At 39.2% G+C, this 19,910-nt stretch overlaps 1 protein-coding gene across 1 annotated transcript in view; it reads right to left on the bottom strand.

The window, feature by feature from the left end:
- Positions 1 to 734: 734 nt before the first annotated feature.
- The window catches only part of RNF130 (ring finger protein 130), a 43,220-nt gene continuing 24,044 nt past the window's right edge, over positions 735 to 19,910 (bottom strand). Inside the window, exons 3-9 of the mRNA XM_080398776.1 lie at positions 19,660 to 19,910; positions 16,105 to 16,176; positions 14,142 to 14,224; positions 7,222 to 7,318; positions 5,992 to 6,196; positions 3,834 to 3,927; positions 735 to 930 (exon numbers count right to left, since the gene is read on the bottom strand). Coding sequence (XP_080254902.1) covers positions 915 to 930; positions 3,834 to 3,927; positions 5,992 to 6,196; positions 7,222 to 7,318; positions 14,142 to 14,224; positions 16,105 to 16,176; positions 19,660 to 19,910 — 818 coding nt within the window. The 3' untranslated portion in view covers positions 735 to 914. The remainder of the gene's footprint in view (positions 931 to 3,833; positions 3,928 to 5,991; positions 6,197 to 7,221; positions 7,319 to 14,141; positions 14,225 to 16,104; positions 16,177 to 19,659) is intronic.

The raw sequence follows: 19,910 nt of genomic DNA, 5'->3' as shown, positions 1-19,910 counted from the left end.
TTCCTTCCGCCTTTTCACCAGTAAAAAAGTCATGGCAAGAAGGGACACGCTTGCAGAGTTTCTACATTATGGTAAAGACCATTACCAATCTTTCATATGATCTGAATTTGAACAAAAACTAACCCCTGTCAACAATATGAAAGGAGGCTTCACAGATGACAGCGGGGGAAAACGCTACCTTTTCGCTTGGTATTAGGAAGGAAGAAGTGCTTTAAAGTAGCTTCGGTTTTATCAGAACAAAGGGTGGGGTGAAAGGAAAAGACAGAAAAGGTTTATGATTTGTGTGTTGATAAAACAGTGTTGCAAACTTTCAGCAATGCCTGACCTGAAGACAGAAATCACGCTGCAGTCCTCCCTGTGTGACACAGGAATGTTACTGGAGGAGAAATGGAGAAAACGTTCCTATTTCAAATTAATTCTCAGCTGGATGGAGTCAAGGTAAACCCATTACATATTGGAATGCTTGGCCCTGCTTTTTTGCCCCTCTAACAAGCCGGTATGGAGTGATTGATAATAATACTCTTGTTAGTCATACCAGTGCTGGGTAGCATCATAAGAACGGCACTGCATGAGATTTCCACTTGTTAGCTTGTGCATCCCAAAATGAAAGGAGAACACAGATCTGCAAAGATGAAGTTATTCAAAGGAAATAAAGCACCTTACACAATTTACAAAAGGCTGTCAGACTTAAGTACTAACACAGAAAGTCCAAGAAAAACAAAATTCTCACAGAGTAAGATTTCATAATTAAATTTTTTTTTATTTCTTCACTTTTTCCTTAATACAAAGCTTTGGCATCAGCAAATTTTATGAAAAAATAGAATGTACTAAATAATTGCTTGTGCTGCATGATCGATAAATGATGCATAAAAATAGGTGTCTCTCTCCAAGGCAATCGGCTGGAAAGCGTTTCTTCAATACCATTCTGCTCTGTGGGGCAGAAAAAAAAGAGGAACAAAATATTTATATTAAATACTGCCAAATACTAAAAAAAAATACATTAAAAATTTCCTGTAAAACAGTGACAAATGACTAATTATACAGGCCTGAGCATTAAAAGATGTCTGTACTCCTTACATCACTCTTACAGGACCAGTAAAAGACAGGACAGCCGGAGGGGGTTCGAGTGTTTCTAAACTTTTGAGGAAACTCCATCTGCTACTGGAAACTTTCTCTAAGTGGTGCTATCCAACATCTGGGCTTTTTGGACTTCAAAACACAGTTTTCCAGTAATTTCTGACTGTTCTCTAAGAAGCAAAGCAACATGTCTTTCTTTTGTTTCTTTAAATCACTACCTAAATCATTTAATAGCAATAGTGCACAAATATTATAAGACCAAGAGAAAGCAACTAGTCCCTTATCACTTAGTGTTTACTTTTATCAGGAACTATTTAAAAATGCACATGCACAGTTAGAAATGTGTATACACAAAACTCCAGAACCACTGCTCTAAAATATGTTTAAGCTGCAGGAAGGACATAGAAAATAATAAAAAAAAGGATCAGGACATGTTTTTTAGGTGAGTTTTAATGCAGATTATTTGGCACCTTTTACTTGCATCAGCATATTACATGGCCTCGTTCTTGCTGCTGTTGTTTTCTGATAAGAAAAAGCCCTCAGCTTCCTCTTGAAACACTACCGTGACAAATGTAGTGTATGCCAGCATTGCTTTTTATACAGAGAACAACATAAAAAGCAGGTGTGCTGTTGTGACATTTAATGGAAATCACAGTGAGAAGGAGCTGCCATATATTTGGCATGATACTCAGCACAGGAGATGCTTTGTCTGGCACTGGGGAACGTAAGGTGTCAGTGAAACAATAAATCTAAGCATTAGTGTCATACATACACATTTTAAACTGTCCAAAATGAGTACTCGAACCTAGCAGCACTTGCAGAGGCTGCTTAGATCCCAAAGGACTCAGCTGAAAAGCTGTTGAGGTTAAGGGCTATAGCTAGGTACCTCAGTTACTTAAATAAGTGATTTTTACAGCTCTAGTTTCTGCGGTTGCTAGTTTTCTTATGTCTGCCTCAAAGTATACACTCGCATATGCTTGCATTTTCATTCCCATCACTGGGGAAAGGAGCTCTCCTTCCATCGGCACACCCTTTGTTTGTACTAAGGGAACATCACTGTGAAAACACTTTGCTGAAGGCCCTCATTCCCTGCCAATGTGAAGAAGCTTGCCCTTTCACTAAAAATAACTGAATCCAGATCCAACCGAGCAAAAGAACAAAAAGAAGAGTTGCAAGGCAAGGCAGAAATGTAACTGCTACCAGTGCCCACATCTGCGTGATACTACATGGGCTTCAGTTCCTTTGTCATCTTCCTAATGATGTGGAAATGCCCAGAAATGCAGACATTCCCATTCCACAACGCATCTTGTTCCATGCTTTCCCAAGCTTTAACTTGTTTAACTTCCCAAGATTAACTACATTCATCTACAGCTATGTTGCTGAGCTGCCGATTGATGGTTTCAATTTCAGGATTTTGACAAATGGAAAAAAACATAATAATCAGCAGATTTGATAAGGGCTATTTGAAATTCTAAAACTTTTCTTCATTAAGCCCTTTTGGAATTAGCATCTGAAAAGAGGAGGAAGGGAAAATTTGCAAATTAGCAGTAATCAAAGGGCCCTGATGACCAAAAGCTTCAGGAACTTATTATGGCCCCTCTTGAAGAAGATTAGCTTGAGATTGTCTAAAATTTTACACTGAAGATTATTAAGACATGTTTCCATCTTACTGAGGAAGACACCTTATATTTTCCAGACAGCAAGTAAAAAAACCCCACTTTTCTCTTATTACAAAAAACAGAAGAAAAAAAAGAAAATAAATTATGCCTATAAAGCTATATTTCCAGGCTGCACAGGAGACTGCCTTTGAATCTCACCCCATTTTGGTAAGTGATCAACATTAATGGAAACTCAGCTGCATCAAGACATTCAGAGACAAAGATGTTGACACCTTCCCTCCCGAAATAAACAAATTATGATTAGATATATATCATGAGCCAGATGTTCCATACACCTAAATGAAAATAGCTAGATGTATCTAGGTAATACATCTGCACAACAGATTTATACTTGCCCCCCCCCCCCCGAACTATTTAAAAAAAAAAGATTGAGAGTCATGTGCTAGAGTAATGTCATCCAGCCTGTCTGAAGGTAAGTATTGGGGGTGTCTACAAAAATTAAGCAAGTGTGGATGTTTTTAAGCACTCCTTTGACTACAATTCTTAAGCATACTAAAACAAGAAGTCAGAAGACTGGTCTGTTTTCTTCACTTAAACACTAGTGTATTCAATGCTTTCATGTCTCCCTTTCTTAAGATCAAAAAGGTACTTTTCAATTTAATACCTTTTTTTTTCCCTTTGCTGAAAGCATGCCAACTAGAAATACAGATTTATTTTTTTCAGTGTGAAATTTGACTATGAAATTGAAGTGAAAACTGTCAAAGGCAACTGATGGCAGTAATTTCTGGCTCTACCAGGCAAATTTTGAACATGGGTATTTAACGGCAGAACCTGAATGTTCACCTAGACCACTGATCAAAACCTGAATATAAATATTCTCTCTTTTCCCTGTTCCACATCTCCACTTAGCAAGGAGACTTCCTTGGACAATCCAGATAAATACAGATTAAGAGGGACTTTAGATGTTACCCTGGAACCTACTGTTAACAGAATTACATTTGAGAAAAGCAGAAAAGGCATTTGAGTCTCTGAAAACTGCATTTCCCTCCTTGTCTATTCTCTTGATATTTGTTCCCAATGTTGTCCAAAACATACCCCCATCAGAAATATACAAGAAACATCTGAATATGTACTTACTCATTAGCATTCAAGCTAGCTGTGGCTTTGATGATCATGTAGCAGAGTGTAAGGGCACTGAGGAGGCCAAAACTGGCAATAATAAACCATTCTTCTGTTGACAAAGGAAAGGGAGGAAATCACTCGTGGGAGAAGGCTTATGTCAAAGCGATGCCAATATTTCCCTCAAACACCACTGGCGGAAGGCAAGAGGCTTCTAAGCCATGACTGGCACCAGGAGGTGAAGCAGAAGGAGGTTAGCCACAGAGTTACTGACTGGAGAAGGCTAGCAAAGAAGAAGTGGAGAGAGGTGTGGAAAAAAAAGCATGGCACAACATATTTCCTGGCTGAGCCCAAGGGTTAGTGGTAAAGAAAGATTATTTAACAACGTAAAGTGAAATGCAGGAACAAGGGAAAATGTAATGAAAACTCTGTCCGCCCCCAAGTCAGAAAGAAGATTGTCAGAGTTGGTTTAGATTTGCTGAGATGCGGCTCTTCACATAAGCATACCCAATATACTTTCACACCTAACTTGTGTCTTCGCCCCCTCCCTCCTGAATAAATGCTATAGTGTTACTTTAAAAAAGACAAGAAAAAAATAGGATAGCTTGTTCAATAGTAAAACATAACTAGAGTTTTCCATTTAGTAGACAGCAATACAACATGGAAAAATAATTTCAATATCAGTGTACACATGTAGACATACTAAAAAAAAGTAGTATAAAAGGCGGCTATTAAAGAATGTTCGCTATTCAAAATTGTCCCTCCTCAGGACCAATTTGGCACATAGCAATAGTTTGGAACACAAACACCTTTGTTGAATATGCCTTTTGTTTTAACTGTCATGCATTAAAGAATGCACATGTCATCCACAAAATCCAAACATTTGAACAGCCTTTTCTAAAGCTTTATTTTATAAACATTGTCAGAATGAACCGTTGCTGATTATTTCTTGTTTTACCCTGGCATCCCATCTGTCCAAGAGCAGAACTCCAGTTGGGAACAGAAAGTAAAAATACCTTCTGTAAGACCAGTTAGTGAAAAGTTCCAGTAAAACTACAGTTTTCCCACCCATGACAAGGAAAGCAGCACACCAACACTCTGCTCAACAGAGCTAAAGATGAATCAGATGTTGAACACTGCATGACAAAATGATTTACTGGCTTTGTAAAGAATCTAGGTTTTGTATGTGGATTTTTCTGTCTCAGATCAGGACATTTCTGGACATGAACTGTTGGTTTTTTTTAAGATGAGATTTTCTTAATGAGGCATTTACTTTGCTACAGCATCGAAAGAAACACTCTAATGAACTGCATCAGTTATGCTGCCTCTTATACATGTATCAGTGGCAAACAGTGTCACCAAGTTCAAGATCTAAATCATAGACGCACATAAGCAAAATACAAGATGAAAATAAGACTGTTGTACTGCATGGATTCTATTTTTGTGATTCAGCCAGAAAAACAACCATTCATGCATCAGATTAAGACTGTACAACATACGGAAAGATGATGCAATTCCATACATATTGTATTCATTGTAGTGCTATTATACGTGAAAAACCCAGGTAAAATCCCGTGAGTGGAAATTTCCCGTGCTGTTCCTATGCATAAGAGCTTGCAAGTGCTGCAGGAACAGTTTTCTGATGTCACAAAACACTTGGACAATACTCAAGTGTTGGTACATCAAATACTTTTTTTAAGTTCACAAATTTTGTAAGAAAAAACATCTGTTAAGAGACATCAGAATTCCGGTAGTAATGTTCTCAGGGGGGAAAAAAAAAGAAGTCTGCAGAAATAGTATTCAGCTAAAATATTTATATTTGTATAAATTATTGCATGTACAGTATTCTGAAAGGGTAAATAATGGTTTTGGCAATCCAGCTTCTTGTACTGGTTACCAAATTCAGGAGGGTTATTTTGTTGCCATTTAAGTTCATCCAGTTTTCTTTGCATACAGATCTAAATGGATATACCATTAATAATGAAAGTGTTGGCACTGTTGTACCTAGAGTTATTGGTTTCAATATGGACCGTGTACCTCCTACAGAGACACTGAGGTCACCTTTGTCCCTGCAGGGAAATCTTTTCCTGTGGCCCTGCAGCACAGAGCTACAGCACAGCAAGCGCCACATAACATGAAAACCATAGAACTGTACTGGAAGCCAAAGAAAACTTACTTGTCACAGCAATGTTGATCTCTCCTGACCTTGGCGTTAGCTCTCCATCCTGTGGAAGCTGTGACATCCCAGATGTGCGCAGGGGCTCCAGGCTGAGAGAGCTGTCATTGGCAAAATCGCCGAGTGCTGATTGCCTGCTGGCTGGCTGGCCTCTTGTGAGCCTTTCCATGTCAAAGGCTACATTATCTGTACATGGCACGTTTGGCTGGAGAAAAAAAAGCAATTCCACATTACAATGGTGAACATTCTACATGCAGCAGACCTATAAATTGAGTAAAACCACACATACACACTTTATCCAGCTGCTATGGCTGTCTTCAAGTCACACAGGAGAGAAATACATGAATTAGCAAGTTCTACCCAAAGTCGCTCCTTCAGTCCACCTTAAAGAGGTGGAGGGAGAAGCAGAAAAAAGCATTAAGATTCAAGAAAATGACTCAAATACGCTTGTATCACAGCCTATGCCTGTATGATTTACCACCCTGAGCAATGATGGCATGAATTTGCACCAAATTCTACTGTACCCTCCTCTAAAAATTAATTGCAAAAACAGGTCATCCACAATATACCTGCAACTATTCCTTAGAAAAATGTGAAAATTTGCAACTGACACAGCCAAAAAAGTCTAAAGCTGCTTTAGAAACTATCTTCATGTGCTCTTCTCTTTCTTCCTTCTTCCTTTCTTCTGAAAAAAGAATCACACTTTATAATTTTTTTCCTCATATAGGAATAATCAAAGAAATATCTTTCTTGAGGTTCCTCACTTCTATCCCTTTGTAAATTGGCCAACAAAAGCAATCCTCAGGGATCCCATAAACCATGAGCTGCTTGAGGAAAGCTCGCTGGCTTTGGCTAGGACATGGCTTTTAATCTGTAAACCAATGTAAGAGTATCCACAACAAGAACAAGAGATTTACAGGGTAAATTTAACAAAGAAGGGTTGAAAGAAGTGGAGAAAAGGGAAGATTATAGAGAACCTAATCAAATATTCCAGTGGACAAAAGATTGTTATAAATGCAAATTTAACCATATATTCTCAATGACCAACCAGTGAAAGAAATAACAACAAGAAAAAAATCTGCTTTATCAGCAGCAAAGACATTGTTAAAAAAAACAATAACAAACACTTTCTAAGGGTACTGGAGCACCCTTCCCCCTTTCTCCCCTACAATTATCCCTCCTGTTCTGGGTCTCAGACATAGAAGAAGAGCTCACAACAGTACAACTTACCACAATTCCCAGTGCCTTCAAAATGTTCAGTTTACACATTGGACATGTACAGTGCTCACTAAGCCATGGATCCACACAGGCTTTGTGGAAAACATGCCTAGAAGAACAGACAAGGCACATATATAATTTGCAAACAATTCTATTTCGTACAATGAGTTTAACAAACTTTTACATGGTTTCTTTTTTAATTAAGCCTGCAGAACAAATTCTGGAACAGCCAGTATTCTGCACTAATTGCAATAAGAAAAAATAAAAAATAAATTAATGAAAAAACCTCTTGCTTGTTGTTGCCACCCTTTTACCAAGAGTTCAACTAGGAAGAAACACTTGAAGATTTTTAAATGTACACACACCCGCCCTTATTGTGGATATGAGTATGCACATGGGCAGAATAACTATGGTAACAAAGTCTCTACCATAAGCTTATGTAAAGTCTTGTCTCAGTTTCTACGTAGAACCTGCCCATTAATTGGGTAGGATGAGCACAGATCCACCAGCAGTCAATTTTATTCAAAACTCAGTGCAACCAACCCAAACACACTTATGACTGATTTTGAAAGGACTTTTATAATTATCACATCTAAGTTCAAAAAAAAAAAAAAAGCTTGTCCCGCAATCATATTTCTCAGTATCAGGAAGGAAAACGTATCTGTTGTCATACGATGGTCATAAAAAACCCCCCACAAACGACTCTTTCAAAGATGAAAAGGCAAACTGGGCTTCTACTTGCATGGCAGGGAACTCCACAACAGAGAACAGTCTGAACTGCCACCTATATTGCATACATTTATATTCATGTATGTGGCCGAGATTTTGTAACAGCGCTGGGACTGACATAAACCAATAGAACAAGGAAGGACTATGCAGAGACCAAAACAAGATATCTAAATTAAAAGAATTAAAAGAAATGTCCTCTTGGCTTTTCTGAGCATATTTGTGGCAGAAATGGGTATCACCAGACTTTCTACACAATACAGCTTTAGCAAATACAATAACCTAGTCTGAATAACTAGATCTTTCATTTCCAGTTGCACTGACTGCAGAGCAAAAAGCCAGTAAGAGCAGACACACCCAAACGCGACAAGACTGGTGATCGTGACAAAGATCAGCAATTACAAGGGCTGCTTAGCCAGCAAAGAACTGTGCTCTGAAACTGGCAGGCGAAGGGGCAGTGGCAGAACAAGGAGTTCTTGCCATCTATTTTAGGCATCAGCACTGTCTGTAAGAGGTCATGCATGCCCCCAAGGCAGCAGAAAGTCGAGATACTGTCCATCCCCTCCTTTCTCAGGTTATACTTGCTGCTCTGTGCCTCAGCAAGCCCATCACAAGGTCTCAGAACTCTTTGCTCCCTATCCCTTGGGATTTTAAAACCAGAGGCCAAATGAGGCATGTTACCAGATAATTATCTTTTAAATCTCTGGAAAGTGACCTGAAAGAAGGACCTCCTGAAATTGTTAACAAACATGGAAAAAGACAATATATAACTATGCTCCATCCATGGCTACTAAGACCGATGGAGCAACTAAAATACATCAACATAATTAGGTTCCAGTCAGCTACAACTATATAGCCTACCTGTGCTAACTGAAGATGCATGGACTTACACACTATAATACAGTCAACAGAAGATGGACAGGAAGGAAAAGAACTTTGCTTATCTATCCCAGATATTGCAGGAATAGAAACTTAACAGAATCCCAGCCAGTCACTTTTTGCTGGCCTGTGTCCTTAAGCAACATGGCAATCCTGAAAAACAGGGTATGTACGGTGCTTACTGTTCAGATAATTGCACAAAATACACTCACTTCTATTGTTATTAGGTCTTAACGCATTTCCTTTATTACTCACAAAACTATAGGAAACAATGTTCAGAAATCCTGGGTGACAGAAAATTATTTGAAATCTCCTGAAGCATACAGAGATGCTATTTTTCTATATTAAGCATATCATGGCTTTTAGTTGCTTATATTTCCTTTTAAGTCTCTGAAGTCTGGTTGTTGTATTGGGTTTTTTTAAGAGTAGGACAAACCTGAAAATCTAATATTTTGAGAAACAGCAGACTTCAAGACTCCACAGAAGTATGAAAACAGCTTTAATATATTGTTATCGGCCAATCAGTGCTGTAGAAGCACTCAGATCAAGTGAAGCAGGCGACTGGTATGGATGCCAACATGCATCTTCTAAATATTATGAGGGTTTTTTTAAAAAAGTCATTAGCAGTTTCATATATTAAATGCACCAAAACAGCTCAACTATTTTTGTGACCTTGTAATTCTTTGCTTTTAGTTCCTAAACCTTCAAGGATGTTTATTAATGTGTTTCAAAAAAGTGCAGTTTTCCAAAGGTTATTTATTGATTTAGATCAGCATGGCTCTGCCTACTACTTATGCCATTTATCTACTCCTTAAAAAGCTTGCTGATACCATCACTGTGGCTCAGGCTTTGTCTGGATTTCTCTGCTTAGAAGAGTTAAAAAGCAGTTATACAGCAACGAAGATAGTAAACACATGAATTATTTCAAAACAGTCTGACAAAGTAAGCCCTTGCTTTTTCTGCCATCATAAAACTTCTCCATAGTCATATTTCTGTCACTTGTTTTTCAAAATGATAAATCTGGAGTTCCTAGTAAGTTGCTCTAGGTCATGGCAGCTGATGATGTTCCCCCAGGAGCCACACACCAGGGAGGCAAGTGTGACACAGCTTTTGCTGCTTGTCCAGCCTCGGGGCTGGAGGAAGCACGGCCGGCAGCCAGGCTGGTAGCACTGAAGGAGTCTCCCATGTGGGCAAAATGCCAAACAGGTGACCTGCAGGTATTTTTCCACTCTGTCAGCATACCCAAGCCAGTTGCCCTCCAGCTTGTAATAAACACCATAATGTCAACTCTGTTGTACAACACAGCTTCTTTGCAGCATTTCATAGGAAAAAACTGAGTTAGAAATCTCTTTTGGTGGCGTAACACCTCTGAATTCACACGTCACATAAGGAGAAGCGTTTGAGCAAGTTTACAAGTGCTGTTTCCCAAGAGCTCACTACACTTCCCTGCTTTCAGGGCAGCATCCCATCGAAGGGACCCGGATCAACGTGCTGCTGCAAAGTAGCATCTTCGGCTACTGCTGAAGGCTGCTGCCCCCCTCGCCCTGGGGTACAACCCCCCCAGCCAGCCTGCCCAGCAGCACACACAGGTCCCTCCTGCCCTGCTGCAGGCAGCCCCTTGCAGCCAGCACAGCTGAGGAGATGCCTGGCCTGCTGCGGCAGGGAGGAAGGCGCATCTCCTGCAGGCAGGCAAGGCAGCCTTGGCGCTCTTCACAAATACCTGGTACTGCTGGGGGAAAGGAGAGGCTGCCCTCGCAAGCAGGTAGCAGAGAAAATGGGAGCTGTGCAGAGGCATTGTAGTAATTGGAAAGGATGGCATTGAGATATTGTGTTAATTTGCTCTTCAGAAAAACCACACCAACCCAAAAAAAGGCAGCTATTTGCAGCAGCACAGAATCAAACAGGTGACAATCTGGCTTAGTCACTTTCCCCCTTCTTGCCCAGTACAGGAATTAAGAGTTTGCCTCAAAAGCCATTTATTTTAACATGTTCACTACTCTTAATTCTCTTCCCGCCTTGTAAATTCCTTCCTTGCCAGGCCATCTTTCTGCCCTTTCCAATCTCTCTGCTTCCCTCTGATCTGTCACTTTGCTCTCCCCCATCTCTTATCTCTCACTAGTCTGTCACACTACCCCACTCCTGATCACTTTTCACCTGGTGCCCGTTCACCTGCTAGATGCAGCACTGTGATGGTAAAGTACAACTATCCAAATAAAGAGAACTGTCCAGGAGATTTGCCTCTTGCAAGAATCCTTCTGACATTTGCTTGCTCTACTTATTTTTAGCTTACATAATGATATTCACAAAAGACAGAGACATTCCTCAGGCTTGTAAGCTTAAGACAGATGGCTGCCTTATCCCTCTGTGCACTAAAAGCTATAGGTACGCCCATAGGCTGCTGGTGCTGAACATACTTCTCTCTCTGAAGCACAGAATTAATGATAAATTTAACTGCATTGTTTGCAACCATTTTCACTTTATTTTTAAATTGGCTACAATTTCCCACCTGCCACGAAACTTCACAAATACGCTGTTTCACCACAGAATTTTAGGTGCAACTCACTCAGCTGCTGGTAGGTTTTGCCTGCTGTGTATCTGCCCAGACCAGACTCCTCTCTGCTGAGGTACAGAGTGACAGACCATACTTAACTGCAGAGAACAATTGCGGTAAAAGTAAACGCTACTTTTAAATTGATGAAAGCCAGCAAGGATGTCATATGTCAGCAATTCCTACTGCCTAATGATTATAGCTTCCTCAACAGGCACAGTAAGAAAAACTTCTAGCCCTTCATTTGCCTCCCTTTGGTTGAGCCATTTTCTCCATGGTTGTCTTGCAATTTATTTTCTCATCAGGCTTAAAGATTCTCTTGGAGGTTGTTGTTTTTTTTTTTTTCATGTATGTGGTGTTTCTTGTTTAGTGTTTTGTTTTGTGTTTTTTAACTAACTTTGCATGTTGCACTAAAATGAGAGGTTGAAGTATCAGGAAGCTGAAAGAGATTAAACCTCCAAAACAAGATCTGGGGAGAAGCATCTTAGATGATGAGGACTGAAAAGTCTTACATGCAATCTGAAATTTAATGGGCTCCTCTCTGCAGGTACTGGTTGGCTCTTCATCTACAAATAGAAAAATGTCTTGTGGAAAGCATCCATCTCAATGTTTCTGTCTAGCCAAAATGGTTTTGCACTCAACAAAGCTGAGCTGCAGCAGATGAAAAGTAAGATTTTTAAAAAAAGAGAAGTAGAAAGTGAACATAAAAGTTGTCATACAGCCTTCGGCAGGAATGTAATCTGAGCCTTCACTGACCTTATACTCTTGTGAAAAAACAGAGCAGAAAAGGATCTACACAAGAGCTTTGATTCTCCTTTACATGGGAGATTGCACTGGGGAAGGTTGTACTGAGCTGGCAGCCAGGTGCACCTTCATCCAGCTCTCTGAGGCAGCTGTAACAATCCCTGAGCTTCCGGTCTGCAGGATTGCAGCTCAAAGGCATCTGAAGAGAATGGACTTTAATTTTTTTTTAATTAATAAAATAATTGAGTATCCTCTTGGTTAAATGGTCTGTGTCTTATCTGCTGACACTAGCAACATATCCATTGCTTGGACTGTGGCAGTTGTTTAACTATGAAAGTTGATTCTGCCTTGTGCTTAGTGGGAGAAGATGCTTTCTGACCAGATAAAGATTCATTCTTTCTTTGTTGGCAAGGCCCTGCCTATGACCTCTGTTCAGTACGAGAAAACCAGTCACAGAGGAGTTGAACTTGTGAACCTCCATTCTGCATCCTTGAACCTCATAGTACCACCCTGTACTACAGAAACGAAGTCTTCCTAAGAGGCAGTTTATCAAACAATCATCTTACTGGTCCAAAATTGGTGTGCAGTTTCCAAAGTTCCTCCTCTAACTTTCAAATAATCTTCTACATAAATCAAAAACTAGGGCTTAATTCATATATGCAAGCTTCCCTTGAGATTACAGTATAGGACATAACTCCCTGGAATGTTAAGACTTGGGAGTACATTTTTTGGGGCAAGAGGACATCACCTTTGAGTAGAAGCGACAGAATTCTGAAAAACAAATGCACACACATCCTCACATCCAAAAGCTCCCACATCTTTACAGATCTAAGATCAAAATCTTCTATTTCCAAATATTTTAATGGAGTTTCTAAACAAACGTTTGTAGGGTATATTAACTGAACAACACACTGAGAATCTAAAACAGATCATTGTTTCCCAGAGTCCAAAAGGTAAAGAACATAGAGCAAAGTAAACTGAATTAAACTTCTGGCTTCAGAAGAAGAATCCACGTTTTGATCAGTAAGATACAAAATAATACTGGTTTCCTTTTATGATGATCGAAATTCATTATGCAATAGAGAAAAATATTCCAGCCATTCAGAACAGCCTGCAGGAGGATTTAGAAGACCAATAATGAGCTCTTATGCACTGCTGCTGCATGACTGACGATCGACTCCAACAGTATGACACTGTTGCTTCTAGAGTATCATGCAGAACACTATTTATATACCAAGCACAGGCCAAATTACTGGATTTGGCTCTATATACACAACATAACTTACACGTGTTATTTGTGTCTGGAAATAAGAAGAAAGCTTTGCATTTCAGAATGAAAGGGAAAGATGTTCTTGGTAATGCTTCAGGCTACCAAAACGTACCAATTCATCAAAACCAATCACCAGATGGAAAAGTACTTAAATGCACCTCCCACAGAGCAAATACCCTGAAACAACTCAAAAATGGAAGTGGAATGGAAACAAACTGAAAATCTGTAAGTGTCAACAGAATGGCATAAAAGGAGGAAGTTGCCACATTTTAAGCACCAGTGCAGAATATCCAGCAATTACAAATCTCCAGGCACAAACCAAGAGTGCACTTGCAGTGGACAGCTCAGGGCCTGATTGATGTCAGAGGTGGTATGAAGGGTGGAAAGACCGCATTTCTGTTTCCTACACTGTTTCAGAAGCCAGCAGCCAATGTTGCACATCTACTGTGCAGAATGCTGCAGCTGTGCCTGGTTGACTATACTTAACGTTTTTGTGTCTGCCCGCTGCTTGGTCCTTAAATCTGCACACGTGCCCCCCCCATCCCTTACAATCTTAATATCTCCAGTGCTGATATACCCAAACTGCCCATCTTTAAGATCAGCACTCAACTTCACATCTTCTGGTATTATAGTCTAAAATAAAGTGGCTGTTATTAGGACTGGAAACATTAACAGATGTGTAAATTACAGTGCATGTATTACATGAAATGAAGCAAAGGAGCACAAAAAGAATAGTTTCCAAACAAAGCAACTTTACTAGCTTACTTGCATGGTAAAATGCGAACAACATCGTTCTGCTTGTAACTCTCAATGCAGACAGCACAATGATCAAAGTCTGGGTCTGTTTCCTAAAATGAATAGAATGAAAATTCAAGTCAAGAGCTGAGGCTATGACAAACGTAAAAGTAGCTGTGACTGGTACATGAACTGTATTGTGCTGGGTGGCTGTTACTAAGATACAAAAGCAGTGACTGGGTTGTTAATATTCCAACACATCTTGAGAAAGAAAAGTATCACACACACAAAACTCTCCCCTCATTTGGAGCTGGTAAATGATCATTTGAAACAAGCTAAGACCCAAGATGATTCTAATATTCAGTTGAATCACTATAAAATGTAGCAGCAATTTTCCTAGAGGCTTTACTTCAGCTTGGACCTAAACCTTCTATTTTATTCAGGATTTGGTTTTTTTTTGGCAGGATAAGAATTCTGGTATTCCCTTTTATAGCCAGAACTAGCAAATTTTAGGTATTTCAGAGCAGTCCTATTTTTTTGTCTGCGCTTACTTGCAGAATTATCATTCTTATTCAGACATGAAAACGAGGATCGCTAACTGACTGGCTCCCTTTTTCCTCTGTTTTCCAGAAGTTAAGATTTTTTTAAAAAATTATTATTTTTTTAAAAACATGAGAATTTAAAGTTTCTAATGGAAAAGGACTGCCATCATTTGGATGTAGATATGGCATCAGCAACATGTATTTAAAATGTTTGTGCTTGTGACACAAAATAGACTGTGCCTTCTCTTAGTTCAAGTTCATTATTCTTTCCAATGTCAGCAAGCTACTAGCAAGACACCGAGACAGGAACCACATCAAACAATAGCTGCTCCCTGGTCAGCTTTGGTCAGGGCTGCATGCAGAGAATTCCGATGGGCTGCTCTGATGAAGGACAGGTTTTCTGCTACTCTATTCACCTGCGTGTGCGTTTCGTGCCATCTGTACCATAACCTCCAAGTCACTTACCAGTTTTGAATTTATGCTGTCAAAACATCATCTTTTCTTTCAATATGGAAAAGTTCCTGTTATCTCTATGTACTCCCATACCCACAGGAAAGATTTAGTACAGTGGGCTGTCTTGAAATAAAACACACAGGGAGGGAGAAAGAGCAGGAAGACAGTTTTTCTGCCTTCTTTCTGGAAGCAAATTTTTCCATCACTTCCTAATCTTCCACTGCTGATCGTGTTGATAAGGAAGATAAAAAGGAATCACACTAAAAAGGCCCAAAGAAATAATCTTCTCTCAAAAATTAAATCACAGCCAGAATTCCCTTGCCTTTTGCAAATTAAAGAGCAAAAATTCAGCAAGATTAAGTGACTATTTTTTCCTTTCAGAATCAAAGACAAAGCACTACTGCTCATAAAAGTGGAAAAAGTTTAGGATTTAACACACCGTATATTTTAGTTTATATACTGGCAAAACCTATCCTTGGATTTACTATCTTTATTGATTTACTATCAATCAATCAATAAAATAAACATTTACTATCTTTAATGAAATACCTGTTTATACCCCCCCACCCAGATTACTGGATATTCGTATTTTACGTTAGAGATTGTCCTTTATTACCCATCTTCTAGATTTATTTTTACTTTACACAACTTACATATGGAATGATTCTAAGCTTAACAGAATTTCACATAAACAATGCTAGCCCTACGTACTCGCCAGCACAAACCCCAGCCAGCTAGCACACAAAACCACTCTGTCACAGTTGCCAGACAAAGTGCAAGTAGTATTTAAGCAAGAAAAATTTCTTTGAAACATACAGGTTTGCAGTATCCATCGATACCAACAGGTACACAAAACACTGTGCTACAGGACAAAGTAAGCCTCCACCAAGAAAGGCAAGGTCATAAATCAGAAGCAGAAAGGAACACCAGATTGTTTCCCTTGGCAAAAATTAAAACATGATGCTCAAGTTTACGATGTTGAAATCTTATTATTATACCTTATCACCCTTCTTTACTGTCCTGGTTGTCAATTTACCGATGGCTTTCTTGGCAGCATCTCCAAGACGACGCTAATAAAGTGACAAAGAAGAGAACACAAGTTAACCCTGATAATGAAGCTTCATTACTGTCCTTTATAATGACTGACTTAGCTCAATACTAACACTGCAATACACACTATGGCAGTGGGCCAACACGTAAGACAAAAAGCATATACAGCCAAGCACACAGATTTGTCAGGCTCAAAAAAGCCAGCAGTTGAGCCCACAAATGCACTCAATAAGCATGGGCATAAACCTCATGGACCGTGTAAGAGTCCACAAAAGCAATCCAACGTTTATGTGACAAAACTAATCAAACCCAGCCTGCAGGATAAAAGCCGAAGCAACATGCCCTCCCAAATGATTTCAGCTATATTTTGTTCATATTGGTTTTTTATTCAGTGTGCTGTAGTATACCCCTTGTTCTTTTCTTAAGCTTGCATTTTTATTTTCTTATTCTTCCCCTAAGCAGGCTGATCTTGTTTTGAGATGTAAGAGATCCTCTCAGCGTAACCTAGTTTCTCTCTTGCTATTGAAACACCAGGATCTCAAATAGAAAAAAATACGGGTCACAAAATCTAAATAAGCCAATACAGACTTAAATAAAGCTGAAACGTATACTGGTTTGAAGATGAACCTCTATCTGAATGTAAAAGCCACGCTACTTTTTTGTTGTTTATACTGTTTTTAGTGACCACCACTGTTGGATGGAAGAAGCAATTTCTGAAATTCAAGTGCCAACTCCTACTGCAATGCCCCGATCCCAGCCAACAAAGAATGGCTGTTTGCCAGCTGGTCCATGGGATCCCAGAGAGGACACTGAATGGAACAAAGCTCATGTCTTCTAGTTTCAGGACCAAGAGACATCAGATTTCATTTACATTGACTGGATAAAGGGAAGTTCATGTATTTCATCCTTCACTTCCACCTTGTACTAAATATTCTGCCTTTGAAAGAGATGGGCTCTTTCAGACAATGTAAACTGTGCCTATCAAAACCTCCCATATAGCTTGTAACAAATGTGGGGTTTTTGTGCCCACCTTCTATACAGTTGAAAATCAAATCCTGCATAAGGTGTACCCCCTTGTACCATACGTTTTCTCTGCATACACACTGAAACTAAGGTGGCTGCTTTTAATTGAGAAACACAAAAACCTCAGAAGCCCACCACAACCAACAGTACCATTATTATTCTAGAATTACATATGTGCTTTTTTAATGCTTTCTACAGAAAACCTGCTCTTTTTATGTTTTTTTAGAGCATGGATTTGCAAAAAATCACTCAGTCTGAACTACTGAAGCATACCCACACAGGAAATGCAGCACCAGAAACAGAGCTGGGATGGGGAAATTATATGCTTCCTGAAGTCAGAAATCTCATCCTAACTTCAACATGTGAGAAATTGGGCAATTTAACCAAATCTAAATTACATGTCCTGGAACAAGCATACAGGCCAGAGTACTTAATGACACAGAACATGCTGGCACACTGCTGGAGTAGATAACCATAACCAGAAGTGTGATTACTAAGAAAGGAATAAGGCTGAAAGCATTTAACTTAAATGTTCAACACTACCAACTAAGTAATTGTGGGCAGTATTTTTGTTTAGTTGTACCACATATGACTGTATATGCACTACAAGAAATCTTAAAGAAGGATTATTTTCCTATTGGAAGCATAACATTTCAGCAAAACTCTTCCAAAAAGTATACATCTTCTCTTATTTACATAAGTATGCTAAACAATAACTTCCTTCACTTTCATTTAAGAGATTCACCTCTTCCATTTTCTAATTTTAACAAACACTTTTTAATGGTAACATTGGAAATGCTCGGGATTTGCTATTTTGATAAATTAAGGCACAGGCATACAGCACATGCTCGCTTTTAAAACCAGAACTGTCTTGATGGAAAAGGCCACCACCACATGCAAGAGTTTCATGCCTCTGGCGGAAGTGCACAAGAGCAATGATGTGAATACCACCATCTACAAAACTCAGCATGTTTTTGATTTTTTTTAAAAGTGTCTCTCGACATAACTTAAAAACAAGATCATAGCCTAAACCAAGTTATTTCATCACTAACAGTACAGCCTTCTCTCTGTGAAAGCTCTCAAAGCGCTTCAAAAATAAGCCATAGCTGTCGCCACCTTCTTATTAAAGTTTAATAAGCTCAGCTTTTTAAACTGCATAAAATTTTCATCAAGTTTCTCCTGACCTTTGTACAAATCTAAAGAAAGAAAAAAGGTCATAAGAGCCCTTTCCCCATGGAGCAACTGTTTTGAATCATGGACATTTGGAAGAAGCCTAGAACCATGTAGGGGATAGAGAAGGCACAATTTAGTATTCCACAGACATCCATTGAATAACGGTTATATTTAAACTTTCACCATCCCAAGGGACCACACTAAGTACTGGTTACAGTGTGGTCATTTAAGAATGACATCCTTAGGAAAATCTACAGGATGCCCATGGGACCTGCAGCATCAGACACTATTTATAGGAACTAAAAAGGAAATCCTTTGTCATAACTGAGGCTTTATAAGTCTGTATTTGTTTTAAAACACCAAAGCACTGCTTCACAGTGAGCTTCTATGCATTATCCATAATTCAGGGGAAAGGGGGGGACAATGACTAGAGGTCAGCAGCTTTGTAAGTTAGCCCTGATGGAGAGATACAAAAGCAAAGAGAGCACAGCGGACTTGCTGAGGTTTACTGACCCTTCTCAATAAAAGCCAAGGCACGCCATGGAGGCAGTAGGCCATTAAGTCCACACTAGTAAAACATTTATTCCTAAAGTTTAATCCGTATTTGAGTTGATGGATGACTTGATTTAGTCAAGATCTGAGTAAGAACTGAATTAAGTTCAGATTAAATTAGGAGTTGAAAAAGAATGTAAGAAAGGCATATTTGACAAAATTGTAATTACAAGATATGACCAGGAGAATTAGGCAGTCCATACCAAGTGCGATCTTGAATAAAGCTGAGATCACTAAGTAGCTCCATACCTAAGTTTTCTTAGCCTAACATTCATGACAGTTTATAGTTTGGAAATACCTTTATACAACTTCTGAATTACCTTAACTATTACTGAAGCTATCCTTAAGAACATGGATAGAATTCATAACATTAGCTCTGTGTTCCCCTACACTACCAAATTCATTCACAATTTAACTTTCCTCCCCATTCCCAATGTACATACAGTATGCAATATTCAGTCAATATAGATTCGGTCTTCCTCTTGGACTTAGACTCACCAAACCCCAAACATTTAGCTTCAGTTCTGTTCTTTCCTGTCATGTAATAAGATCTTGAACTGGTGCTGCTCAGGACAAACACACTGCACTAAGTAAAAATCCTTGTCTGGCAACATGCTTTGCCTTGAAACAAAGAGGTTCTGAATGCTAGTTTGATGGAAATTCCTTAGAAATTATTTCTTCTCTATCGACTACTGTATACAGAAATATCACTTCCAGAACTTGTGGGGGGAGGGAAGGAAAAGGAGTCCCCTTACCTGATTCCTGTCACGTGCACTTGTGTACCTGATCTTCTGGATGAAGTAAAATATTAACCATGCTGAAGAAATTATCATCAACACAATGAACGATATTGACACAAAGACTAGAGAGCCCCGACTGAAGTTTTTTGGAGGAACACGGGACCCCACTGCTATTGCCATCAGGACAGAGATATTCTTTTCCAAGTAATTCAGGATCTCCTTAACCTTTGATTCTGTAATCATGACAGCAACAATGTCTCCAGTTC

Source organism: Falco punctatus (genome assembly GCF_963210335.1).
Source record: "Falco punctatus genome assembly, chromosome: 8".
In the NCBI taxonomy this organism is placed as follows: Eukaryota; Metazoa; Chordata; class Aves; order Falconiformes; family Falconidae; genus Falco; species Falco punctatus.
Note: the sequence above shows the minus strand (reverse complement) of the source record. Positions and strands in the feature narration are given on the sequence as shown.